Source organism: Platalea leucorodia, assembly GCF_965183815.1.
Source record: "Platalea leucorodia genome assembly, chromosome: 8".
NCBI classification, from domain to species: Eukaryota; Metazoa; Chordata; class Aves; order Pelecaniformes; family Threskiornithidae; genus Platalea; species Platalea leucorodia.
The window spans coordinates 41,012,034-41,039,473 of record NC_138830.1 but is presented as its reverse complement, the minus strand read 5'-3'; the positions used below and the strand labels follow the sequence as shown (position 1 = coordinate 41,039,473).

The following is a 27,440-nucleotide window of genomic DNA, read 5'->3' as shown; positions in this document are numbered from 1 at the left end:
CTTCCTGCTTAGCTTATGTTTGGTGTGGGGAATCCTAACATGGCTTGGAGTAGAAATCAAAGTGTATCAGTGTGTGAGTATGTGTATAATAAACTCTATGTTTACTTGCATTTGTACAACGCAATTTACATGTGCGTGTTGGGAAGCTGGTGTTAGTATAACACCAAAACTGCAAATAAGTATTAAAGTCAAGAAATTCCAAAGGTTTGGGTGTCTGCTTCATTCCCCCTTTCTTTACTGCACATCCAAAATCTTTTATACTATACCACAGTTTTGAAAACAAAAAAAAAAGTAATACAGTAGTGTTAAACTTAAACAAAGAAGTGAAACTAGAAAATGTGATATATATTGGCTTCAGCCCAGAAAGCCAGCCGTATCCTGGGCTGCATCAAAAGAGGTGTGGCCAGCAGGTCGAGGGAGGGGATTCTGCCCCTCTGCTCTGCTCTGGTGAGACCCCACCTGGAGTACTGCGTCCGGCTCTGGGGCCCTCAGTGCAGGAAGGACATGGACCTGTTGGAGCGGCTCCAGAGGAGGGCCACAAAAGTGATCAGAGGGATGGAGCACCTCTCTGATGAGGAAAGGCTGAAGGAGCTGGGGTTGTTCAGCCTGAGGAAGAGAAGGCTGCGGGGAGACCTTATTGCGGCCTTTCAATACTTAAAGGGGGCTCATAAGAAAGATGGGGATAGTCTTTTTAGCAAGGCCTGCTGCAACAGGGGTAATGGTTTTAAACTAAAGGAGGGTAGACTTACACTGAACACAAGGAAAAAATTTTTCATGATGAGGGTGGTGAAACACTGGAACGGGTTGCCCAGAGAAGTGGTAGATGCCCCATCCTTAGAAACGTTGAAGGACAGGCTAGATGGGGCTCTGAGCAACCTGATCTGGTTGAAGATGTCCCTGCCTGTTGCAGGGGGTTGGACTAGCTGGCCTTTAAAAGTCTCTTTCATCCCAAGCATTCTATGATTCTGTGATTGCAGTGTGGCAATGTGAATGTTTTGGCAGAAATCTTAGCTTTTGGAATTTCTGAGAATATAAAACTATGGCAAGGGTAGAATTTTTTTTTAAGCTAATTGGTCTATTTTAAATGTGAAAGAAAAATGAAAAATGGCTAATAAAATATCTTAATTTCTAACATGTTAGTGACTTGCTTTCCTGGGAGAATGCTTGGGAGGCACCTCAGTAGTGCTGAACACAAGGAGAGCCACAGAGTAAACCCAGTTTGAAATGGGTCATCCTGAACTGGAGGGAATCATGTCTCCTTTTATGTAAGGAATCTGACGTTACTGAACTGGCACTTACATGAGATCTTACTTACAAAGGCATCCCCAAGAACTGGTTCCTACATAGCATTAGGATAAAGGTTTTGGGTAAATGCGAATGCTGCAGTGCAAGAGAAAAAATGTTGACTTTAAGATGCATGTTCTCGCAATATCTTATGTTTTTTGAGGAGTAGGCAGGATTACTGCTATGCCTAATGAAGTATGGGCATAAGACTGTTGGCAGAGGTACATGGATGTATAAAAAAAATCATATCTAAAAAGTTTGAGGGTAGGGTTAAAAAAAATCTTTGTATATTTTCATAACGCTAATGAATATAGAATTAATTTTCTTCAGATACAGGTTTTCATCATGTGCAAGTCTGAGTGCCTCTGCAGGAGCCAAAGGCACAGCTATTAAGTTCCTGAGCATTTATCTTTTAATCCACATGAGAAGTATATATATCTTTCTGCTATATATTTGATATATGTTATGATATATCGTGATATCTGTCTGATAGATGTTAATATCGATGCTCTTTATGAGTGCTATTGAATTATGCAAGTGTGTAACGTTTTACTTTGAAACTTAGGTGAAATATATTTTTTCATACATACTTGAAAAAACGCAGCTTAACCTTTTTGGCGAGTTGTGTTACCTTTTTGGAAGGTCGTAAGGTTTGTGTGTATTTGAAGAGGGAAATTGAAACAGAATGAGGACTTCATTTCAACTTCATTACTTCACCCGCTGCTGGTGAATGTAATGTGTTTTTGCAATATGTCACAAACTTTCAATATTTTGCAAATTATTCAGCTTATTTACAGTAACATTCTGCTGATTTATATTCTCATAATACTGTGTTTGAACTTCCTGTGACTCTAGCGATGTTTGTAGGAGAGGCTGTGTACCAAAAGCTGTTGGTAGATTGTCTGCTGAAATTATCCCAGATGTGTAGTGAACACAAAAGCAAATCAAGTATAATGATCCTCTCATACAAGTTTGCTGAAATCAATTTCACCCTAAATATAAAGACAGATTTGCAAATATAAGACTGCTTTGACATTTTCTTATAAGCGTTTTTTCTTAAATATGTTTTTCGCAGTGGCTTTGCCTCCAGAGAAGACAGATGGAGTTTGCAGTGGAGATGAAAAGAAAGCAGAAAAAGAAAGTGACACACGCACAGGTTCCAAGAAGCAACTGAAATTTGAAGTAAGTCCTCTATATTTTAAAGTTTCACTGTACTGACATAATTATGGTAGAAAAATAACCTGTGGACCAAATAGTGTCCTCTGATGCATGTATATAGCTCCCAGCGATTATAACGGGTACAGGAGGAAGCAGAATTGGCACAAGTCAGTGTCTTACTGTTGGTGCTCCTTATGAGGTGATTAGTGATATTTATTTCCAGGTTTGGAGAGGATCAAATGATGATCATTCCTCTGTAGGATCTGAAATGTATAGTAAGAAGAGGCATTCAGTTTAACCCTTTATCTATGATCCTTTCATTAGTAATTTATTATGCCAGCTACCATGTTCCTAAATCCTTAGATTGACTTTCATGGACTGTTGCCCTTGATTAAATCTGCCTGGTGTAAAAGATATTTGTGAAAGCTTCCTTAACCATTGGTCTTCTGTGGCTGGACCTCCCAAGTGAAATACCCCTGACCTGCTACACGGGAAATCCATCTGATCACATGGCAGGAGGAAAAGGATCTTGGAGGGCAATGAGTCTGATGGTCTGTTTCCTTGTAGACTTACAAACATCGTAAAACTGCCAGACATTGTGTGTAGTTGGCAGGTTTTGTTTATATAGGGAGTGATTTAATAAACAGGAGTACTGAAACGTGCTGTCATCTGGCTAGAGGGTTGTCTGTCTTGGGGAGGAGGAAGATAATCTGGTACCGGCAAGAAACAGCACGAATTTTCATCTTTCTGCGCTCCAGCAGACGTGGCAAACTTCTACCTTTCAGTGCTGTCAGCCTGTCACAGTAATGAGCTTTGCATTCCCCAATTGTTATTTAAAAGCCCATGCAGCCACCTTGCAGCATGGCTCGAGTGTTCGTTTCCTTCTCTGGAGCAGATTTAATAGTCTGGTACAATTTATTTTTTACTGTTTTAAGGCTGATTAAAAGGAAGTAGCTTTCCTATAGGCAGTTCAGGTGTTGCTAGGTGCTTGTGTGCCTTCTGGGGGGAGGTGACTTTTCCTGCCTTTTCTTTTTGCGCAGCAATAACTTTTTCTCGGCACGTTTTATGTTCTACCTTGAGTAGCAGACGTTTGCAGACAGGAAAGGCATGATAAATTGCAATTAACAGTGCCTTGATATTTGAACGTTGCAGGACACCTGTCAACATGGTTGGTGCCAGAGTAGCTGGAACTCCACAGTACCAGCAAAGTCTGTGTTTGTTCCCAAGTAGTTCTTGGCATGCCATAAAGGTTAGCACTTGGTACTAGGCACCATGACTAATGCAGGGAAGGTTGCCATAGCTCTTAACTAAGCAGAGTACATCCTCACATAAAGATGTTATGGTAGGCAATGTGGGACAGGGAAGTATTAATATGTGGCAAGAAACCAAGTATTGATATTTTTCCCCTTGTTCTACAAACGAGAATTTTCCAGCTATGTACGCTAGGAGCTAAGAGATTGGTACATGTTTCAAAGGTATAAAAGAATCAGAAACGCAAATGTTGAGACAAGAGGTCTAAATCTGAGGTGGATGTGATTTGGCTTTTAAAGGTGCCGGGAATGTTTATGTAATACGAAACTGTGTTTCCACAGTAGAGTGTGGGGCACTTGGCAGCTTTCAGCCGGGCTTGTTACAACTGAGAGAGGGCTGCCTTTGAACTCGGCAGGGGACAGGGGGTACCGGTAACTGCTGTAGGGAATTGGTTTCAAGTCAGAAGAGCAACCAGGTATTTTGAGCTCTATCATGCTGAAGCTATTTGGAGCTGTTTATTTTACTTGCATACAGTGGCTTTCATTTTAATTGCACTGTAACTTTCCTGGTTTGCCTTGTTGTGGCTCTGGATAATTCTGATTGCAGAGGTCTTGAGAGAAAGCAGACGATTTACACCCAGGTGACTGGAGTCAGTCAAAGTGCATCCTTTGTTCCTGACTGAAGTCTTGGTTTTGGTTTGGGGATTTTTTTTCCCTTTAACAAATTGATTCTCTCAGGCTTTCCACACATCACACTCTCGCTAACAGAAGCACAGTTGAAATAAGGACCAGGTGCTACTCCCAGGTCGTTCTTGCCTGCCAGTTCCTAGGCAGGCTCCATTTCAGGAGCTTCAGTGGCATGATGCTGTACTGCACTAACTCTGATAACCTTTGGGTATCAAATACCTGTGTCAAGGACAGGTCTCTCTGGTGGGGATTTGTGCCATATGTCCACTTTGTATTAATGACTGCTCCTGGCACCGTGGTGTACCGCCTCATTCTGTGAGTCTGTTCCTGTTATCTTTCTCTTCCTGAGTTAAGCAGAGTTTTCTTTCTCACTTTTTAGTGGGAAAATCTTGTTGTATTTCAAGAGCTTCAGAGAGCAGTTTTCTTGTACCTTTTTGTGTTTTCTACAATGAAGTAGAAAGCATCTTGCAGATTCCCCGAGGTCTAGCCCAAGGGAGTTAGGATTATCATGTGATTGTGATGAGACTCTTTCACTGTGGTGGACAGAGGCCTCCCCGGGACATATCCTGAAAGCTTCCTCCCGCGAGGGAGGGAGGAAGGAAGAAAGCAAGCGGCCTCCTTCTACAGAGAGTCTCCTCTGCAAACAGGCCTTTTGCTTTAGGTAATCAGCTGCTCTTTGCATGTTTCTTAGGAATTGCAATGTGATGTGTCTGTAGAGGAAGATAACAGGCAAGAATGGACCTTCACACTGTATGACTTTGATAACAACGGAAGAGTCACACGCGAGGTAAGCAAAGTACAGCTGCCCCTTTGTGTGCAGCGTTTGCTAACGAGAGAGTGTTTTATAACAGGAACATTTTTTCTTCTATGAAATAGAGGTGTCCTGCCAATTTAAACAGCGGTTTCCATGGACCCTTCCCTCCTAGAAACAATCCCACCAGTAGGTTACTGTTTTCAGATGTACCACACCACTTTTTAAGCTGGTTGTTGTTTAATATCTGGGATTAGCCTTTAAAAAATAGTACTGGCATTTGAGGAGGAAAAATATCTGAAACAACTGAACACTAAACACATTGTCAAAATAAACCCCTGCAAATGTATATTGTTCTGGCTTCTATCCTGCTTTTCAGAGTTAAGCTAACCAAATAGCAAGGTTGCTTTCTGACATTCTTTCCAGTAGGACTAACTATACTGTTGTGTTGTTTTCATGAATATTAGGCTGATCTCTGCCTTCTCCCTCCAAGTATAAATAACACTGATGATCCTTGCTGGAGGACCATAGTGAATGGCTGTCAAAGCATACCCATGTGTATTTTTTATTATCAGGATGTCGTCAAGTTGTATTTCCTGTGCAAATAAGAAGCCAAATAAGAGGATGTATAGATTAGAATACAGTCCTTTTTCAGAACTATTTCTATCTAAATTGAATGGTACTTCTAGAAGAATGTCTTTTACTGAGATTTACTGCAATGTGCTGTCATTGATTTTTTTGTGAGGTGTGTTTACTGGCTCCCATGCCTTCAGATAATCAGCTGAAAATTGACAGTTTTTGTCTCTCTTGGCTCTTATGCTGGTGTCTGTGAAAATTCCTAAGAACTGATTGAAAGGAATAGGGTAAATACTGAAAGTGTAGTGGCCTTAGACACCAAATGAGGGCAGAAATTTTTCCTAGAAGACTGAAGCAAATCTCTTTTGACATTTATGAACAAATGGCCAAATGCAGTGGTTGTTCAGGGTTTTTAACATGTATATGAACATCATTACTAGGCTTTTTTTATTGTCTGTACTCTAATAGTGCTTTGAATAGTCAAATGAAATCTATGCCCCTCATGCAAGAGAATAAGCAGATGAAACGTTACAGGCCAAGTCCAGAGTTTCAAATGGGAAGAGGAGATATATAGAGAGGGCAAGGAGAAGGGGTGAGGAAGTCGTATTGTATTTGTTAATGTATGGGGAACAGAGCCCAGAAAAATGAAATAACTTGCCTGAAGTCTCATAAGAACCTAGTGGCAGATTGAACCCAGATCTTTCGAGACCCAAGGCTAAGTCTTCATTACAAGATTATCGTGACTCTCAAAGAATAGGGGAAAAACACACAAAACCCAAACCCACACACATGGGTGTCCTTTACATTCAGGCATGGAATTCCCATTAATGTCAGTGGGAGTTCCATGTGCTGAACGTAACAAGAATATGCTTTTAAGTATGTATACAATAATTATTTGTGATTATGTGGTACACCAAAGAGCTTAATTTGACTGTACTTAGAGAATATGTTACAGCCAAATTCTACCTCTCCCTGCTACAAGAGCAGACTGCAGCTTAACTGAAACCAAATCTGTGCAGGGATTGAAAATTATACTACTCTGAGGTCTGGAGGTTGCTATATTCAGGCTTGAACCTGTGCCAAAAAAAATTCTTTTCACCAAGGGACCAAATAGGTTGATAATTTTCGGCTCTTTATGTGTGACCAAAGATAGAAACAAATAGTAGGCACCATTGCAGAGTTTCCCAGTTGTGTTACACAGTTCTTTTGCAAGCTGTTCCAGTGCCATTTGTATAATCCATCCTGTTGGTTGTCTTCTGTTGAATCCAGATGCAATTTAGGAGTTGTTTGTGCAAGAATGACTAATGATAGCAGCTCATAGATAATCTTGGCCACAAAAGAGGAATTTCAGTCTCTTCATACGACATAGAATTTCTTGTTCTATTAGGCCCTGAGAGACTGGCAGTCAACATAGTGGGCTTGATACTGTTGTTTGTTAAGCAGCTCTGCTCCTGATCCAGCAAAGGACTTAACGATGGTGAATGTTAAATGTGTGAATAGTTTCAATTAAAATGAATGGAACACATGCTTTGAGTTAAAAGTATGTGAAGCACATTGCTGGATCAGGGACAGAACGGACAGTCTGAGGAAGAAGGCTGATCTGTACCAGTGCCATTTAGTGAGCTGATGAAAACACTTTCAGAACCAGTCAGCTTTTCTAAACAAAGGTCCAGTGTTCTGGTGACAAAAGCTTAGTGTGGACCTTTTCTCCTTCTTTGAAAATTTCACTTTAATGTCTCCTGGATTTATAGCCAGATGTAAGAGAGAGATGAAATTTCTTAAGTCAGATTTCTATCTGTCGACCTTGAGGTGCTATACAAAAAGAAGTCAGCCTTATCATTCTTATTTTTCATGTTGGAAAAGTGAGACACTGGAAGAGGAAGTGACTTGCCCACCCACATCCATTTCATTTGATTCAAAGTCATTGTGTTTAAAGTATCGGACTTCATGTCCAGAGAGTTTCCAAATGAATACAGTGTTAAATTAAGTTTGTAAGAGACATGTAGGTGGGGTGCAATATTACAAGTGGACTAAATGTTTTTTTCATTAAAATATTTGAAAATTGTAAATAAGATATGGGTTTAGTTACTGGATAAAATTTCCCTTGGGTTTTACACAATGACAGATCACCGCAAGAGCATTCAAATTCCATCTTAGTGAAATTTCTTCTGGATCTTAACAACATCTTCAGAACTTAATATCGCTTTGATTTCCTTGTAGAGTCTGTATGACTTATTCCGTAGTCCTTATAACTAGAAATTCAGATCTAGTCATGCGTCTTGAAGAAATACACCCATTATGAAAGCAGAATTATTGGGATGGCAAATTATAAAATTAGCATTACTGTATGTTATTAAACTACTGCTTTTTCTGTCATAGAAGACGACCATTTTTCAGTCCTTTTGGTGTAGTGGGAGATAACTTTTCCTGCTCTAATATGTATATTACAAAACTTGGCTAATAATGCTTCCCTTCATTCCATAAGCCATAAGAGGACAATTCATTATGTACTGCAGGCCTTTTTAGAACTGACAGCTGCACTGTAATTATCTTCACACGGATATTTGTAATCGGGCTTGAAACTTGGATAATTGAACTAATGTGTTTTGATCCATGAGGTTTTATATTGAGCTCTCTGAATGTAATTATACTTCATAAACACTAGCTTTTTTTTTTTTTTTTTGCAATCAGTTCTTTCTTGGAAAATTGTGTTTCTTTGGTGAGTGACTGCACAGGAATAAGCACACAAGAAAGTTGCTTGTCAGGAGTAAAAAAAGGGAATTTCTTCTAGACTAGTTGTTGAGTAGGTAGCGAGTGAAGCTCGTTTCAGGTTCCAAATAAGAATGATTCAAAAACATACGTGATCAAACAAAGCTGATGTTGCAATAAAAACATCTTGCTGTATGTAAAAATCAGACTACAAACAAAATACAAGTGAGACATTTGTACTTTTCTTTTTCTGAGGGAAAGGTAATGAACTGATATTGATGTTTCTCTTCATGCATTTTTAATGCTAAAAATGTTCTTTGTATCTTACATTAAATACCCAATTTTTCCTCTTATGTTTCCTTTCTTAATTTTTTCTTTCCCTTTTTAGTTATTTTTGCTCATATCCTCTGTAATGAGTGAAAAGGTTTGAGGTTATTTCTGCATTCAGAACTCAGCACCAAATCTTTGACTTGGGGAAGGATGCTGGCTTTTCTGGGGCTACCATTTTATCAACCTGACCCTTATCTTGAAATTTGCTGGTTTTCACTGTGTTTGTCAACATTGTATTAACTCATGATACAGAAGCAGCAAAGGCACCAACAGACAGAAGAGTAGTGCCTGTCTGTGTCAGAGGGGGGCCATCATTTCAGCCATTAGATTTGGTGGATTTGTGCCAGAGAAAAATATTAAGAGAAACTATGACTTTCTCTTTTGGTTTTGAGGGGAGCCAAAGACATCTCTCCCAGACAAGTTACAAAGGATCAAACTGAATGTTTTCTTTCAGTGTTATTAAACTCAGTGGGGTTTTTTTGTTTGTTTGTTTGCTTTTTTTTATTGTTGGTTTTTTTTGTTGGGTTTGGGGTTTTTTTGTGCAAATGTCTTATTGTGTTAAATTAATTCCGCTGGAAAAGCCTCTTAGTTTCCTTTACAGAATCTCTAGTTTGCTAACTAGTCCTATGATGATAAGCTACACCAATTCCGGAAAAATAGGGTCGTCCCTGTACCACTAATGTTCCTTAGAAGTAAAAAATTAATACCTGGAATCGGGACTTCCTCAGTCATGAGTTGTGTAAGGAATGAGGAATACCTTCAGTGTAATTTGCTCTTGTTCTTTTTTGCAGACCCATTAGTTTCTCTGAATGTTCTAAATTCCTGCTAATCTCCTACTGGAGATTTGTAAAGTATTCTGTGGATACATGTGTGAGCGCAGCATACATGTGTGGCCTTAACTGTTCGCTTTTTAGTATTTCTAATGCAAGTGTTTCTGGCAATCTATTGAAGTTGCTCTTTTTAACATACTTTGTTGTATTAGCTGCTTGATAAAATAGGATGTGAAAAACATACAGATTAATACTGTTAAATCCTTCAGCCCTGGAAAAAACAGCTGTGGTGTTCAATAAGCAAGACACAAATAAGTCCTAGGTATGGCATGTGCTGGCTGTTTGGATACTACCCAGCAAGCATTTGTTTTCCTCTTTGAGGAAAAATATCATAGTTTCAATTTTCTTACTTGATTAAACTAGCTATCCCAGCAGAAATTCTGCACTGTAGAAGCCCTTCAGAAGTTAGTTAGATGCATGCAGCCTACTTCCCCTCTAAATATAATCCATTTGCTCTAAAGGGGATAATTTTTTTTTTTTTAATTTCTATTTCTTTACCCATTTAATATACTCATTTAAAAATCCACAATGATGTTTAGCTAGAAATGGTTTAAAAGTACATTTCAGTGAAAAAAACCAAGCAAATGATATGTTTGGAAAAATGGGAAACACGGAAAAATGTGTTCTTGTTTATTTTTCATGTAAAAAGGGAGGAAGTTTGAAAAATGCGGGATGAGACTTTTTGTGCGGGAAGTGCCGAGCAGTCTTAAGCAAAGCAGTTGCAAAATCATGTGACTGGTAAAAATTGTAATCCAATCATGCAGAAAAGTTAGATTCTTTGGTAGGTGGTTTCTGAGACATGCTAGTTGGTGTACCAGAAGAAAGGAAAATTTAACTAGCTTTTATGCTTGATCCTTGATGCTAAATTTCTTGAGGACAGTGAAATGCACAAGCTGGTGTGTAGAAGGTAAAGCTGTCTCAATGGTTTTAGGCAGTTCTTTAAGGAATTTAAATGCAGATAATGTTCAGTGGGACAGCTTTCAAGGGGAACATAAATTGCCTGTCTCCTGGCAGGCTACTGGAAGAGGAAAATTCTTTTGGGGGTAAATATAGACATAACTATAAAATACCAATTTTGGAACATATATTTAATGGTCTAGTGCTACTAATTTGACAAGAAGCCATTACCATATTAGCTGCCAAAAAAGGGCTGCGAGAAGGTAGTTTTAGTCACCGTTCAGAACTCATTGACAAAGACCATTCTTACTAGATCATTGCCTCAGGAATTTGTATGTTGTAATTGTGAAGCAATAACTGGAAAGCAACAGGAGGTTCAGGCTACCTTGTAGCTGATACCTGCTCGGCCAGGACCTTGCTAGATGACAGAGTAGTGAATGACCCAAGCAGACTTGTTTGACCAAATCAGAACTGTCAGTTTGCTAGAATTTCCAACCCCAAATTAGGACCACAAGTAAATGAATCCTGTAATAAAAATGTTGTTGTCGGTATTTAAAAGATCAGCCTAAGCATTAAGTGGTTACTTATGGATATCCCTAACCTCGATCTTGGTATATATCCAGTCTGACGACCACGTTCATTCAGTGCCAGAATGCAAAGCAGTTCAGATTGTTGTGGAGGAAGCTGAGTACTAACCGTGTAACGAAATGCACAGGCAGCAGAGCGTAAGGCCACGATGTGTCCCAATACCTCTGTGCAGCCTCTTAAACTGCTTGGAGCCTGGACATTAATTTGGGTTAATTCAGGCCTGTTTGGCTGAGAGATGTAAATTGTCCTGATGTGATATGCGTGTGTACATATTTCTGACTTGCCAAATATGTGTCACACAAATGCTGCATCTGGCCTTCCTTGACAGCATTTGGGAGTACTTTTTAAACTGCTGAGTCAAGCGGTTTGTTGAGAAAGACCCTCACAGACGCAAGGAGCAGATTGTATGCCAGTTAGCAAGTTAGACCTCATCACTGGAAAAAAATAATGTAAAAGGACAGTGGGAGTAAAGACTTTTTGTCTTTGCCTATTGAAGTTAAAATAGACAAGATGATGAGCTTGTACAGACATCTGGCATAGCTGAAAAAAGGAAGGAGGATAGATTATTGTGAATGAAAGAGTTGATAATAACCTCTTGATAGTAGCCTTGTGTGGAAAGATGCCATGTTGGCTAACCAACACTTGTTAAGGAATGTATGGGAAAGGCTCCGTTCACCAAAGTGCTGAGTGTATGAAGCCCTGTTAAGAATAAATATGGTGCTTAAGTATTCTGCTGAAGGGGAAGGTTTGGCTTATCGAGGTGTAGGATTAGAGCACAAGGCTCCTAGAACATAATTTATGGAGGGTGTGTAAAACAGATATGTTTTGTCTGTCTGTCTATGTTCTTGCTTGGTTGGGTTTTTCTCATAGATGAAAAAAAATTCCAGTCCTTCAAGCTGGCTGTCAGATACTGCTGTGTCTATTTAGAGGTCTGGCTAGGTTTCAAATTAGGGTGGAATTGTGAGAAGTGAGATGTGTTAAAGAGCTGTGAGGTGTCCACTAGATTGTCACTGAGCAGTCTTGCCCTCATTCAAGCTTTAGACGGTGATTCTTGTCAAGAGGCTGGAAAGTGGCTACTGACATGGTAGTAAGAGCCCATATATAGACACTCTTGTGGCAATGGTAGAAGAAATATGTCAGTGGGGAGATAAAAGAGAGACTGCAAATTCTGCTTTCTTTTTATGAATGTTGTCTTGAACTCACAAGTCTGGAGAAATTCCACTGACTGCAGAAAAGTTAGAGAGGGTACATGTTAAGACAAAGTCTGGACCCTCTAGGATTTAATTATTCATTCTGTCTATTGAGCTGGAAAATCACCTACTGTAAAATCATTTGTCCTGACTATTAGGTCAGTATCTCCCTAAATTCTGTGTGAGTAGAAATTAGTATTTCTGTGTCACCTTTAAAGCTGGTTAGATAATGAGGACTGTGTGGTATATTGACTACTAAAGTGCTGGGACCCATTAGGGCATACTAAACTTTGAGCTGCTGTTGTTAGGGGCGTGATCCCTGGGCAAAGGAAAAATTGTAAAGGTTTTGAATTTTTATAAACCTGACTTAATCCTCAGAACCAGTTATACTTAACAAAGGATGATTTAGATATTTCCTTTGTGCTCGCAGGCATCTGGAAAGAGTTTAGGTACTAGGATAGATCAAGGAATAAGAAGACCAGCATGGATAAATTCTCAGATATACATTGAATGGGATCTTTATGGCCTGCAATGATCAGTATGCTTTGGCCTTAGGTTGGTGCCCAAGATCAATTTTGGTGAAATCCCTTTGGGGTAAAGCACTGAGCCAAGAGATCTCCTTTTCATCCTGGCAATTTTAGGTAGTACCCTATTTGAGCCTGGCTGGATTAGATCAACCTGAGAGACCTTTGAGCATCACCAGCTACTAAACAGTGTTTCTCCTGTTTGAAACAATTGGCTTATTAAAATTGGCTAGTGTTCTTTCTGATATAGCCAGACATGTGAGCATTTGTTCATGTCCCATTGCCTTCAAAGAGATGTATGAAAATGTTATGTAATAGGCCTGACTGGATAATCTCTGCTGTTCAAAAATGTGCGTTTAGAACTGGTTTGAACTTTGCAAAATAAGCCAGACCCCAATACACATGTGGTAGAGTGACATTCAGACATAATTTCTTTCCAAACCTGAGGTTTACAGTTCTGACACTTCTCTTACTGATTTTCCTCTATATAATCAACCATTTAACTATCCCAAGAAACAAAAACACGAAGTAGTAAGACTGTAATGTCCAAGATTTTCTTCAATTCCTGTACTTGTTTTGGTCATGTGAACTCAATTTTTAGTGCAGTATGAATGGTTATCCCTGGGTTCTGTTGAAACCAAAGAAAAGAAAAGGCAGAACACAATTTTGCTGATTCACAGTTTGGGAAACCTGAATGCCTTGTGCTTTTATTATTGTTTTGATCTGGTTTGCCTCATTTCATAAATCTTAATGCCATTTGATGAAGAAGGATATGGATCTACTCGAATCATTCTCTTCTGTGTCTGTGAGCTATATTACAGTCTATATTAGAAAAAATGGGGATTAACAGAAGAGAGAAATGGATCCTTTCTTGTAAGGTTCTGTGCAAGTTCAGCTCTCTTAAATTCAGTGACTTCTGAGGATATTTCAGCATTTAATAGTCCCAAGTCCAAAATAGTTAAAAGTATCAAAGCTGTAGGTTTCATACCATTTTCACAATAGCGTGTCTTTTTGTGTTTCAACCCAACTATAGGATATTACCAGCTTGCTTCACACCATCTATGAGGTAGTTGATGCATCAGTAAACCATTCTCCTAGTTCCAGCAAAACTCTGCGAGTGAAACTTACTGTGGCACCAGATGGCAGCCAGAAGAAAAAGAGTATCTTGTTAAACCATACTGGTAAGGATGTGCAATCAGCCATTGGAAAAAACATGAAGAACTTCAAGAATCCCTTAAAAATCCATCTTCGTATTTTGTTAATACAAATAAATATATACTTAAAGGCAAATAATTATGTGGGTATTTTAAACCCCATGAACCTGTTTTAAGATCTCAGGTGCAAAATTGTCTACTCTCCTTTCAGTGTCTCTTAAGCAAATTGGGGTTCCCTCTCCTGATTGCTTGTTTCCTCTTGGAAGCAGCAATAACCCGTATGTTGTGTAATTGTCTTTGTGTACTGCAAGGCAGATTTAAGGCCTTTTCAACTTGTACCACCTTAACTCTGCTGGTATTACAGTGCTCAGTTTGTGTGGAAACAGGTGTAGTGGTATAAAATGGTCTTTGCAAGTGCACAGCTATCACTGCTGCTGGATAAGAATAAACAATTAAGCATAAGTAACCTTTTTGAATCTATGCATAAAAATTGCACATTTTTCTGTACTGGCAGAGTCTGCCATTATAAAATAGCTTATACTCTGATGGCTTATTCACCTTATATTCACTCTAATAATAGTTGTATCAGCGTACAAATCTTCAGTAGATAAGTACTTCAGTACTAAATTAAAATACTTAAAAGTATTTTAAGTAATACTTCAGTAGAAAATGTGGGCACCTTATCCAAAAGGAGAGCCTTGTTACCTCAGTTTTATTATACACATCCACTCAGTCAAGTGCAGACATAAGCAAATTTGCCCTGCTGGGGAGCTACGTGATGCATTAGTACAGCATCGAGCTCCAAACTACCGAGCCCTCCTGAGGGACAAGTGTATCAGTGTGAACGTGGCTCCATTTAACCTGCCACATGGCTTGCAGCCTAACCCTGACTAATGTCCTACAGTCAAGGTTATGTCTGTCTGAAATCTGTCATGCAGACAAAAGCACTTTTGAGAAGGTTACACGAAATGATACATTACATCTTGATCTACTGACAAGAATAAATGTACTTGCAACGTAGCATGTTAGTTATGCTGATCAGCAAGGACAGTAATGTGAGAATAATGTACTTTCTCTTGTTGGCAGATTTGCAGAGTGCCAGGCATAGAGCTGAAAGCAAAGCTAATGAAGAAGTAAGAAGCTCTGAGAAGAAGCAGCGGGCTTCTCTCAGGTAAGGGGAAAGAACCCTGTCTCCTGACAGGCACTGGGTACCTCTGAGGAAACCTCAACCACTGATTTCTTGCTTACTTGCTTTATTTTTAAAAACTATGTTAAAATAGAGGAATTGCAGGATTTGTCACTGTGGAACCATCAGAGGATTCCATGGGTGGATACTTTGTATATTAAAACAAAAAAGAAAATCTGTAGAACCCATTGCTCAAATTTTCTTCTTCTGTTGGCTCTTTGGAGGACATGGTCTTTTTAGATGCCATCTGCAAATATTGTGCCTACTAGTGGAGTTTATAGCACAGCCTTTTGGCTAAAAGTGTCCTAAAACCTTTTCATCTTCATAGAGGCCAGCTCTTGCCTTTCTCTGTCCTCTTTCCAGCCCATCTTTTTCACTGATCAACTCAGTTAGTTCCAAGCTTTCTTAAGACAATCTTGTTTACCAGGTCATAACCAGACCTGCTCCTCCTTACTGCCTTTCCTCCTAAAGGAAGCGGCTTTGAGCTGGCACTGGGTACAGTTCCTAGCAGGAGGAGGAAAGAAGGGAGCTTGCAGCAGAGCAGCAGACAATCAGCTTTACAGCAAGTGGTCTACATAGGCTATGTCCCACAGAGTACGCGACAAGCAAGAGCTTCCAGCACGCTGCCTGCTCCATGCTCAGTTCTGCTGAGGTGGTTCTGGCTTATAGCAACTGTGGGGTGGCTCAGCTCCACTTACAAAGTGTAGTTGTACATTTAGTAGGAGAAGTAAATTCATCTCTTTCTTACCTCACAGTGACTTATCAGAGTGGCCATCTCTGCTGACTCCCACCTGCCAGAAACCATGCTTCCCCGCTGCCACGTCAGCTTTAGGTCAACTTCTCCCTTACAGAATTAGGTAGTACCCAAAAAATACTTGAAAAAATACCTGTCTGTTGTCTTTCAATGGAATCCAGCTTGTGTGTCTCAAAGTGCATCCATTTCCAATAAAGCACAAGCACAGTGGTTTCTTTCATGAAGAGCTGCAGGTACACTTGCAACCATCTACAGATTAGATAAAAAAAGGTTTTTAGTTCTTCCCTAACAGAATGTACAATATTATTTTGGATGCCAGTCCAGAACAGGTCTTTTTCTTCTGAAAATGTGTAATCATGTGTATCTACCCTGTTATCATGAGTTCTACCTGCCTGATAGATATTACCAGGACTGAACTTCAGAGTGCGTTGTAATCATTTGCAATGTATTTTTCAAGTACTAAAATTTTTTACAGCTAAGAAAAATGTTAATCTCTCAGTCACATGTAGGTGTGCTATTTCTTTTCCGAACTTGGCATTTTAATGTATAGGAAAAAAAATCAAAAGCAGATAATTTTGCTGCATTTTAATGTAAATCAGTTGCTCCAAAGAGGTCATCTTGGTATATAGGTTAGATCTGGTTTATGATTGTATGTTTCACGCTAAGGCAGAGGGAAGTGTTTGCTGAAATGCTACCATAGTGACATTGAATCATTAGTTGCATTTGTTTCTTCAGCTGCAAATTTAAAAAAAAAAAAAAAAAAAAATCCACTTTTGGCTTTCCTTGGAATTAGGGATATTTGTTCAAATATATAATAAATTTATCAGGAGAAAGAGCATTCAGTCATTAAAAATGACAACAAAACAGTGCCTCCCTTTTTTGGATAGAGTAAAAATGCTAGTGAGTTATCCCAGTGAGTAAATCCCAGTACAATCAAATTTCAGATTAAAAGAAGACTAAAATGACTTCTAATCTTCTGTTAGCAACTCTGTACAAAATCTTCTGTGAACTAAAGAATACTCCATGGTTTTGCTTGCTGGCCTAGATGTGGTGTTCAGATTCCCTCTGCCCATTAGCAAAGGTTTGTCCTGTGTGAATTTAATGGACTGTTTTTGTTTGATAATCTATTGCAAAAATCCCCTTTCAGTTGGAAGCCCTCCCCATCCACCTCAAAGTCCTTGTTTTGCAAATGTAGTGGTTTTATGAACAGCAGCCATTTGCACTTAAATTCACAGTCATAGAGGCATCAAATGTTGGGGTAGAATCTTGGCTCTGCTGCATTTGTCCTTCTCATCCCTTTGGTTAGAGGCTTCCTAGACAGAACAAATCTGTGTCTTAAGCTGAGCAGATCAGCATCAGACAACTGTCAGCATCTGGCAGTTTTTGCTGCATCTCATTAAATGTGGCCAGGACAAAGAATGTCCTGTTCACACTGTGTATGTTGCAGGGATGTTTGTGCACTCTGGCCAAATTGCTAACCCTCAGGAAAGCTCCCTGAGGCTCACATCAGAATCTCACAATATTAATGCAGAGGCTTCCCCTTTGAAAGCAGCAATGAGGACTTGTGAGAAGTGCACACATTTCACAAATTCAGTCACTTAGGAATTCTAGGCAAGATGTGATTAATATTCAAGACAAAATGGACAGAAATGTTTTTATCCTGAAGGTGGAAGATAGATGGGTTAGATTTTTCATCTGCTGGAAGCTACAGGCAGGAGTTTTCACCTGTAGGGCTAACACAAGTATCAAGATCAAGTAGCAAGATTCATAGCCAGCTTGCCTGGCATGTGTGGTACAAAATGGATGATGGGAGAGCACTGGCAGGCACCTTTGTGAATTGGGTATCTTCATGCCATTCTAGCTTATATTTGTTTAGTGCAACAGGGAAAATACGATGCACGCCAGCGTCTAAAACCTCTTCCTTTTACCCACAGATACTCATTCTCACTCTTTCTTAAGTGATTTCTTCCTGACTGGCTTAAACTCTGTGTTATCAGTGAGCGTAGCTTTCAGGAAACGTCCTTGCATTTTTCTACCCTGTGCTCTGTTGCTGCTCTGTTCCCCATACCTGCTATATTGCTGTGAGCTTATTAGCATCAGGATGACACTCCAGCATGGGAATTCTAGAAAGGGCTTTCATACACTCCACAAATACTTAAGCAGATGCCTTTTTTTATTAAAAACCAAACCAAACCAACACTGTATATTTTTACACGCTGTGCTTGATGCATGGTTGATGCATGCCTGTGTCTTCCCATGAGTATGCAGGAGAGCGCTGTGGAGCTGGATGCCAGACGCTTCAGTTCTCAGAAGTACTTTAAGTTCTCTTTGACAGCGGAGCACATCTCTCATCAGTATATAATTGCTTCACTCAATATATTTGCATGAATATTGTTGAACGTCATCTTGCATGTAAGAAAGTTATTAGAATGCAGGGCTGTGGCAGTACTGGCGTAGTTTTTCTTCACTGTCTTGATGAGAGATGGAATTTATTACAGTAACAAAAAAACAGGTTCCCTGTTAACTTAGTTTTCAACAGACAGTGCTGTATACAGTGTTGCTTAATTGTGTTGGACCAAACCCAATGATGTTCTTTCTGGGTTAACTGTGGATTGTCTTCAGCACATGTGTGCAAGTCCCAGTGATTTTGATATGCAATTCATGCCTGGCAACTTCAGTTAGCCAGGTTCTAGCCCCAGAGATCTTTTATGTTGACCTGCTAAAGTGTAACAACCTGTAAAGGTGTGTCTGAGGCAGGAAAGGTACCAAGTTGGCTATGTATCCAAAAAAATAAAGAATATCTGGACATTCCCTCTTTTTTGATAGTGCTCCATGTCACTTTTGGAGTTCAAAGCTGACTCAGAGTCTTTAAAGCTTACCTGCTTTCCAGGCAGCCTCTCCTTCATTCAGGAGACTCTATCTCTATCAAAGCAGAGCAAAAATGATCTTCCAGGTAGGTCAAGTCTTGCGACTTTTATCAAAGAAACTGTAGACCTGTGTCTGACAGAGACACGGGGGACTCAGTTCTGTAATGTCCCTGAACAGTACTACCCTAGACCAGGAAAGCAGTTTGTGCCAAAGCTCAACGGGATCGGCAGCCTTTGGAAACCTGGAAATGTGTTAATCGACTGAAAGTGAAGTACTGGGCACCATATGGTACAGAGCCCATATTTAGCAACTGGTGTAAGATACAAGGCCAAATTCTGGTCTTAGGTTGACATCGGTGCAATCACACAGGGAAAGAGCAAAGCCTATCTTGTGGTCTTGGAGACTGAACTATCTGAATGACAGGCAGTGACTTAATCAAGAGTTTTCTGCTTATCCTGTTTGTTATATTGAAAATATTGTTCAAATCTGCAGACATCCATTTAAATTGCTGAATTAAATTGTTCGGCATTATGGGCTACAATACTGTAAACCTCTGTCTCATTTTTTCTGCCTCATAAATGAATGGTATTTCAGATATTCATTCTCAGGAAATAGTTCTGCTATAAATAAAATTGCAAAGCTGAGCAGGAAAAGGAGTCGAGATTCTGAAGCCAGCGGCTGATCTGACCTTATTAATTGTATTTTGGAAAGCAGCAGTTATCTCTGGGTGTCCTACCAACACCTTCTCTTCCCGGGCTCTCTCTAGTTACTACACCTGTGCTGTTGCCTGTCTTTCTGAAGCAGATACACATGAATGTTTATCTGACACAAGGCTTACCCCAGCGCTTCCTGACAGCGGTGGGAACAGTCATGAATCAAACAGCAGGTTTTCTTTGGCATGTCCAAATTAAAGAATCAGTTGAATGGTTTGGCCCTAAGACAGAATGTAATAAACCCTAGGAGCATTTTTATTTGTTTTTGCATGTGTGATGCAATTTGAAAGCCTCCTTTGCTTTGCAACATCGGGGTGGATTTATATCAGGGGAAAGAACAGTCAGTTCAGGCCTATCGACTTAGCAAATTCGGTCATCCAGAATTTCAAGTGTCTGTTGTTTCTTTGTGAGCAACTCCTGTCACTTCAAAGGGGCCATTAGTTGTTGGTTTGCAGATGGTGATAACAACTTTAAAGAAGTTCTGCTGAATTGTAATTTTGCTTCCTGCTGACAGATATCACCAGAGTGAGAACAATCCAGAGCAAAGTGGGTGCTATCGTCATTGTGTTGATGAGAACATTGAAAGGAGAAACCACTACTTGGATCTTGCAGGAATAGAAAACTACACATCAAAGTTTGGGCCAGGTAATTTGGTAATTTATGTTGCAACCTTTTCATCTTTCTTGCATGTTCCACATCAGGGGCAGTGAATTGTGGACCTGTGTGATTTGTCTGTAGTGACTTACTGGAAGAAATAGGACTGTGTGAATACTGCAAGATAATTACAGTTGAAGGTGGTATCACAATGGAGTGGCTAATGTGCTCCAAGCCTGCTTTGAAGCACTTGCTTGTGTAGCTAAACTTGGAGGTGAGCCTAGGAGAACAACCTTTACATCTAAATTATTAAGTTTAGTCTATGGGTGAGGCAAGGACTGATTTTTGGATGTTGGAGCTCATTCCCAAGGTGATAGCAGCACATATTTTGTACTCACTACTGACCCAAAAAATCAGAGAATGTGGGTTCATACCTCGAATTTTGGCCTCTGGCCCCAAATTAAAGGGATTTGGATTTCCTCCCTTTCCCTGTCCTCTGCCAAGATTTTATTATTCCACTCACAGTTATTTTGGTGAATTTCAGATATATGATGACCAAGAGAAAGTAATGTAAAGACTTTCATACATGTGCATGCACACACCCACTCTCATATAGATATGTATGTATATTTGTGTGTGTATTATTGACTAGTCAGAATTATTAAATGTAATTAAACTAGACGGCTATAATTGCATTCACTTCCTTAGGAAAAATTCACTCTGCCGATTAATGCTATCCCTGCCAACTGCATGCTGCTAATTAAGACTTTGAAATACTAGATGACTAACTCAGCTTGTTATTTCCTAGGATCTCCTCCAGCAGCTCAAAAACATGACCCACCAAGCAGAGTTGTGAATCAGACTAGATCGCGTTCTCATGAACCTGAAACCTTCCATGCTCACCATAGGAAATCTCAAGTGGTGGATCCGAGCCACATCAATCTAGCTGAGAGTTCATATGCCAAGATTGCAGAAATCCAACAGAGGCTCCGGAACCAGGACTCAAACAAGCACTTTGTGAGGTCTCCCAAGGCCCAGGGCAAAAATGTTGCCCCTGTGCATCCTGGAAGGGCAGTAAGAAATAAACCTTTTCAAGGGGCGCCCATGCCAATGGCTTCCCCAAGTGCACGGGTGGGCCAGAATCTTCCTTACCTCCCCTTGCAATCTCAACAGGTTCACAAGAAGCATAAGCAGAGGGCAAAGGAGAATCACCAAATGTGCAAAACCTTCCAGTCTCCAGGGACAGTTGTGGAAAAGGAACATGTGAGAGACCTGCCCACAGTCATTTTATATGAAGGCCAAGTTGGACAAATGATACAAAGACATGAACACCACCACCACCATGAGCACCACCACCACTACCATCACTTCTACCAGACATAGAAGAGATCCCACCAACATCCTCCAAGAATCATCCCATATGAAGGAAATGCGTTCTTGTGATACCAGAACTAAGGCATTACTATGATTAATATTGTTACTCCATTAATATTCAGCTAGCATATATTTTAGAGGTTATATGGAACTCTTGAAACTTACCCTATTTATATGTCGTGGAACTGCATAGCTTACTTAAACACCTTGTGGATTTTTTTTTTTTTTTTTTTAAAGTGGCTTGTAAAAGAGCAAACAGCCATAGCTTTTTGAGCTGTGATTTAATACAGGTCGTCAACGCACTTCTTTACAAGTACTACTTCCATTGTAGTAGGAAAGATACTTCAAACACTATTGCAGACATCTAGCTTACCACTCTGCTGTATGTCGGCTGATCGCACACAAGCCTTTTATCAGGGGAGCAATGTTCGAAGGGTTGGACTCCAGAGATACTCAGAGTAACAGAAAATACAAACAGCTGCTACCTCTAGTATTATTCAGATTTTATTTTCTTTTTATTGATTGTAATGTGCTACGGGGGGGGGTTAATATACTGCATTCATGTAGCCTGTTTGTGTTCACATCCTTTCAAATTATCTTAATAATTACAAGGAAATATTAGCTATACTTGTCAACAGAGCTACATTTATATGACTTTTACACTTTATTTTCTTGGAGATTCTTCACTGACACAAGTACAGTCTGTTATATACTGGGTAATATTTAAATATACTACTTTTATTTTTGGTTTTTCTCTTGCTTATTCTCCATTCTGTTTGGGGTAACCATTTGAAAGGAGGAGGATGTGAAATGGGGTTTTCAAAAGCATCACTAGACTTTAGTGCTTGGGCCATAAGTATCACTCATGGGGTTTGAGAAGGAGAGGGGTTGTTTGGGGGTTTTGTTTTGTTTAAGTCCACAGTTCTTTGTTTTGAGAAAGAATTGAGGAAAATATACTTTCTCACTTTAAATGTTGGCAAATATATATAAAATATAAATATAAATATATATATATAAATATGCACACTCTCAGGTACATTTTGTTGTGTTTTAGAAATCTGTGGTTTGAATATTAACATTATAATTTTTTTTTTTCCACAACAGTGACTTTTTAGAAACATATGCCATGGCATTTTCTTAGGTGCCTCCAATTTAAATTTCCCCAGCACCTTCCAATTTGTGCTTCTCCCATTCTAGAGACAATTCAATATGTAAAAAAATATCATTCACAATCATCCTGGCCTCTTCTACTTTTTCTGTATCAAAGGGCTTCCATTCCATGAAGGAGAATGAGACCATACTCACAAGACCTTACTGGCTGCTGAGAAATTTGAAGGTCAAAAGCAAATGGGAAAAGTGAAAAAAAGGGTCAGTACATTCAAGTTTTACTTTCTGTGGGGCCCAAATTTATAATACATTCAGCTGGGTTTTGTACAGATCACCATTTTGCAGGTAGAAAGTGACTGAAAAACACCTACGTTGCTTTTGGAACATTAAAGTAGAGAACTCCTCACATGAAAACATAATTGTTCTATAAACATATTTGCTTTTGGTTTTAATTATTTTAAATATTGTGGTATTTTGTCTATAGTATATATTGTGAAATGTTGCTATCCCACATTGTTATAAGCCCTTTATGATTAGGGTATTTTTTTTCTCACTAGAGTTTTGATCAGTCCAAAATGGGGTATTACCTTACTGCTGACCAGTTTTAGAGGGATGTTATCCTTTCTAAGAACATGGAGACATCAACTTTTAAAGAAAAGTGGAAAGCCTTGCCTTCTTGTGGGATTGGAATAGTATCACTGCTTCGTGGTAATTAGGTCCATCTCTTGTCTCCCTGGATTAGCAGTTGTTTAGACTTATTGTCCTCTTAAAAAATCTGGTTTATTTTATTTTATTTTTTTAAGCTGTCAACAGCGTGTTCTGTTAAATCTAACAAAATGTTTTTAAAATGTGTTTGATCTGTGTGACAACTATACTGTTCTGTTTATTTTTAAAATTCCTAAAGTCCAAAAATATTTATATGCAGAATTTTCTGTATTGAAAATATGAAAAGGCCACAAATTTGGTTAGTTACCACTGAGTTGTTCTAGTCTAAGCCTTTTTTGCTGCTTGTGTATCATTCTTTTTCAATGTATATATAATTATGGACTGCAAAAAAAACAAAAGGCATTTATATGTCTAGTAGAAGGAATAAGCTTATTTATATTATAGTGTTAACAAAGTCTGATGTATTCAAGTGACGTACGTTATACCGCATGCAAACACACAAGTGTACATTCCATCTAAGAAGGGATGCCATGCTATTTGTTTTGAAGATGTAATTAAAGCTGTTCTCTTTTCAGTAGAGCATATGCCAGAAAGACTGGAAGGTGGGAATTGTTCCTTAGTCAATTTTTTTAACGCAGATTGTTGCTGAAAACCAGAAAACATTCTGGAAAACTAGAGTGCTTTCAGAACTGTGGGCTTTTCTAGGAAAGGGCAGCAAAGGGGCATAAATGCTCTTTCACCCAAAGATATTTTGCTGGAAAAGACAACAGCACCAATAACAAAATCCCATCTGATTGAAAAGTGTGCAGTACTAGCTGTGCCAAGTGGACTCTGAAATGTAACACAACTGACCATTGGTTACAACCTTGCATTGATTCGTTTTGGTTTATTGTATTTGGAGATTCAAAAGACAAATTCTACCTTGCTCAGATTCTGTGGAATACAAATACATTTTAATAACGTGGCATCCCCATACCAAAACTTTACACCAGCCATGTATGAACATACAGTATCTAAATACTGTGTTGCAGTTGTGTTACGTGTATTAAGTGTGAATAACATGTAGCACAGTTTCTTTTCACAGAACCTTAGATTTCCATATCTTTTAAAAACGTTTGCTTTTCAGTATTTTGTATAGTAAATATAGATGGTTTTGACTAAATGCTTTATTTATTTAACAGCAAAAACTGTGCCAAGAGAACCCCCTGTTAATTAAAGTTTTACTAGTTCAGAAAGTATATTTCCTTCTTCTTGTTGTGGATTTCAGGGGCTTATTGCAATTGCTGTCAGTGCTTGCAGATCCCACTGATGAAAGAGCTTGCATTAACATTTTTGGGAACAGAATCAGGCTATAAGGTATGGACTGGGTATGCTTTGGTTTTACATTTAAACTATCAAGTTTCAAAGTTAAATTTCTTGTCCCCTACTATTAGACCTGTGTTGAGTAACTGATTTTTCAGCTTGTTATTAATTCTGAAAACCTTTTTAAAAAAAATAGTTTAAGTTGCTCAAAACTGTGGCTGAATCAAAATTTAAAATAGATCAGTTTCTGGTTAAACAAAACATTTCATTCCCAAGAAAAAAAAAAATTGAGAGTTGAGTATATTATTACTATTTAAAAGTAAAATGCAGTGGCATGAAGTAGTTTCAAATGAAAACTTCAGCCTTTTCACTCAACTTTTTCTGGTTTTACACAAAGCAATTCAGCAAAACTAAGGCAATCCCAAAATTTGCGCTATTTACTGAAAAAATTTCAACTGAAAAATTTTGCTCGGATCTACCAGCTGCAATTTTTGGGAAGCCAGGTTTTTGAAAAGAAGGATTGCTAAGGTCTTCTCACAACTTCATGACCACCTAATACAAAGTAAACTAAGCTAAGGATAGAGAAGTAAAATCTGTTTCCCAGTGAAATCTCTGGCAAGACTGCCAGATTCCCACTGGCTTCAGGGTGCCTATCATTTCATTCCAGGAACGTGGGTCTGAAGTCTACATAATGCGCAGACAGTGATTTCAGTATTTATTTTTTATGCATCTTGCTGCTGATGTTTTGTGGTAGCTAATATTAAATGGAAGTGTTACTGTAAGAGATCAAGCTGGTAAGTTAATTAAGATTAGCAGCAAATACTGTGCTTTATACTCATGTCATTGGAGGACCTCAAGGCACTTCCAAATGTCTTTGAAACATCCACATATCATTTAGTCACTGTTAGAAATTAAGACCCAGTTCTGCCCTTGGATAATGAAGTAGAGGTTCTCCTGGCATATTGGCAGACCAGCCCCTTAAGGACATACCAAATTAAAAAGCCACATATATGACCTCTATAACTGCCTTCCTACTCTAGTCATCATGAGCACAGAACAGCAAAGTATAGCTGGAGAACTGCCTTAAAGATATGTGCGTGCGCGCGCGCGCGCGTGTGTGTGTGTCCTCTGGCAGAAGTTAGTGAATGGCCCAAGATGGATTCTGACAGAGGTGATCTTTTATAAAGGGATAAGTACTGCGTGTACTCAACAGTCTACAAGTTGCCACATAAACATACAGATATGATGAATGCTTACTGCTCTCCATATGTCATTGTGTACCTCAATTATTGAATGACAGATTTCATTTCTAGTCCAATTAACAGGAAAGTTAGGCCCCTTGGGGCCTAGATTATACTTGAGAAAAATTCATCATGCTAGAAAATTTGCAAAAACATTCACCATAATTTTTGCCTGGAGTATAGGCAAGAATTTTCGTGTTTGGAAACGTGTCAGCTAATCAAGTCTCACCTTTAATTACCTTGATGCAATTCATCAAGATCTGAAAGTATGTTTTCAAACATGACTTATTCATGGTTTTGCTGGGAACCAAGTCATATTCAGCATCCTGTTAGTTGTCAGACTTCTTTTTTTTAAAATGCACCAAGCAGAAACATGTTTGAAAACCCATGAAATAAAAATTGAACTTAATGTGTTTTCTAAATAGCTTCTGGAAGATTTCTCTTCTTTTCTAATGTACTTAGCAGCAAAACCAGCCTCAATTTATCACATAATGATTTATTTTCTTTGCGTATTTGACAGATGTTCAGTTGATTTGACTTGGAAGGGGCTGTTTTGGGATTTTTTTGGCTTGTGTACATTTAAAATGCGCTCATAATGGGCTACAAGGAACAGATGTAAAAAAGCAAATAACTTTATATTGAAATTATTCAGTAGACATTGAACTGCATCTTATTTGAAGTTTGGATTATAGTTATTAAATAATGAGGTTTTCAATGATGCTTTAATTTACTTTTATATTTCTATATAATTCTAGATAATTCGATCCTACTGAGCTAAAATGATAGAAATCATATGGATGGGGTCTTCTAATTTCTTTGTTTTAAAATAGCTGTGAGGGATTACTGTGAGAGTTAGAGCTGTGAAGAAAGACTGGCAACGGAAGGATGGAAAGATTTGAGAAGTGTAGGGATAGCACAGAACTGTCCGATGGAGGGATGGGGGGAGACAGACAAGAGGCAGGAAAATACTGTATGGAGAAGCTATATTCATATTACTTTTTTGAATCTCTCATGTGGTACATTTATTGCTCATAAAATGGCAACAGTAGTTCATAGAATGCTTTTCACTGGGAAAGCGTGAAAGGCTTTCTAGAAGAGGTCAATCTCCAGTGTGCAGCGGGAGGTGCAAGGAAGGAAAGCTGTAGATCATCACCACCAGGACTGTGGCAGAATAAGAAATGATGCCCTGGTTTCCTGAGTCCCTGTCCAAGCTGAGGGAAATTTTTTCAGAAGCGGAGGTGTTTCTACAGATGTTTTCAATGTTCTTTAGAACATGTGTTGAATAGTAGCATCAGTTGTTTTTTTGTTTGATTACACACATAAGTTGGTCAAATGTTGCCCAAAGCTTCGATATCTGTCCCAATTTTTTCTAAACATTAAGCACCAACTATGCCTGTGAAATCTATTGACACAAAGTATAATCTTTATATCACAAGAAATGGCAGGCTGGACTTATCAGCTGTCTGGTCAGCCTAGTATTTCAGGGTCTGAGAGTAGGACGTTCCAGAAGTTTGATGAGAATGTTGAAGACATAATATTAAGGGGCTTCATAAATTTGGCAATGGGCAAACATTAACAATATCAGGCATACTGGTAATTACGCTCACTGTGCTTTCTGTTTTTTACAAACTGCTTATGAAGTGGGGTTTGTGTCTTCCTTTGAGTGCCTAGTCCGTATAGACAAAGCAGCCTGTAATTGCTACCAGC

The 27,440-nt window shown here is 38.9% G+C and overlaps 1 protein-coding gene across 1 annotated transcript in view; it reads left to right on the top strand.

Annotated features, from left to right (window-relative positions):
* The window catches only part of NKD1 (NKD inhibitor of WNT signaling pathway 1), a gene marked incomplete at both ends in the record, with an annotated part of 109,233 nt that extends 87,807 nt beyond the window's left edge, over positions 1-21,426 (top strand). The window contains 6 exons of the mRNA XM_082319592.1: positions 2,360-2,466; positions 5,071-5,166; positions 13,808-13,955; positions 15,015-15,099; positions 19,964-20,094; positions 20,852-21,426. Coding sequence (XP_082175718.1) covers positions 2,360-2,466; positions 5,071-5,166; positions 13,808-13,955; positions 15,015-15,099; positions 19,964-20,094; positions 20,852-21,426 — 1,142 coding nt within the window. The remainder of the gene's footprint in view (positions 1-2,359; positions 2,467-5,070; positions 5,167-13,807; positions 13,956-15,014; positions 15,100-19,963; positions 20,095-20,851) is intronic.
* Between the last annotated feature and the right edge of the window lie 6,014 nt (positions 21,427-27,440).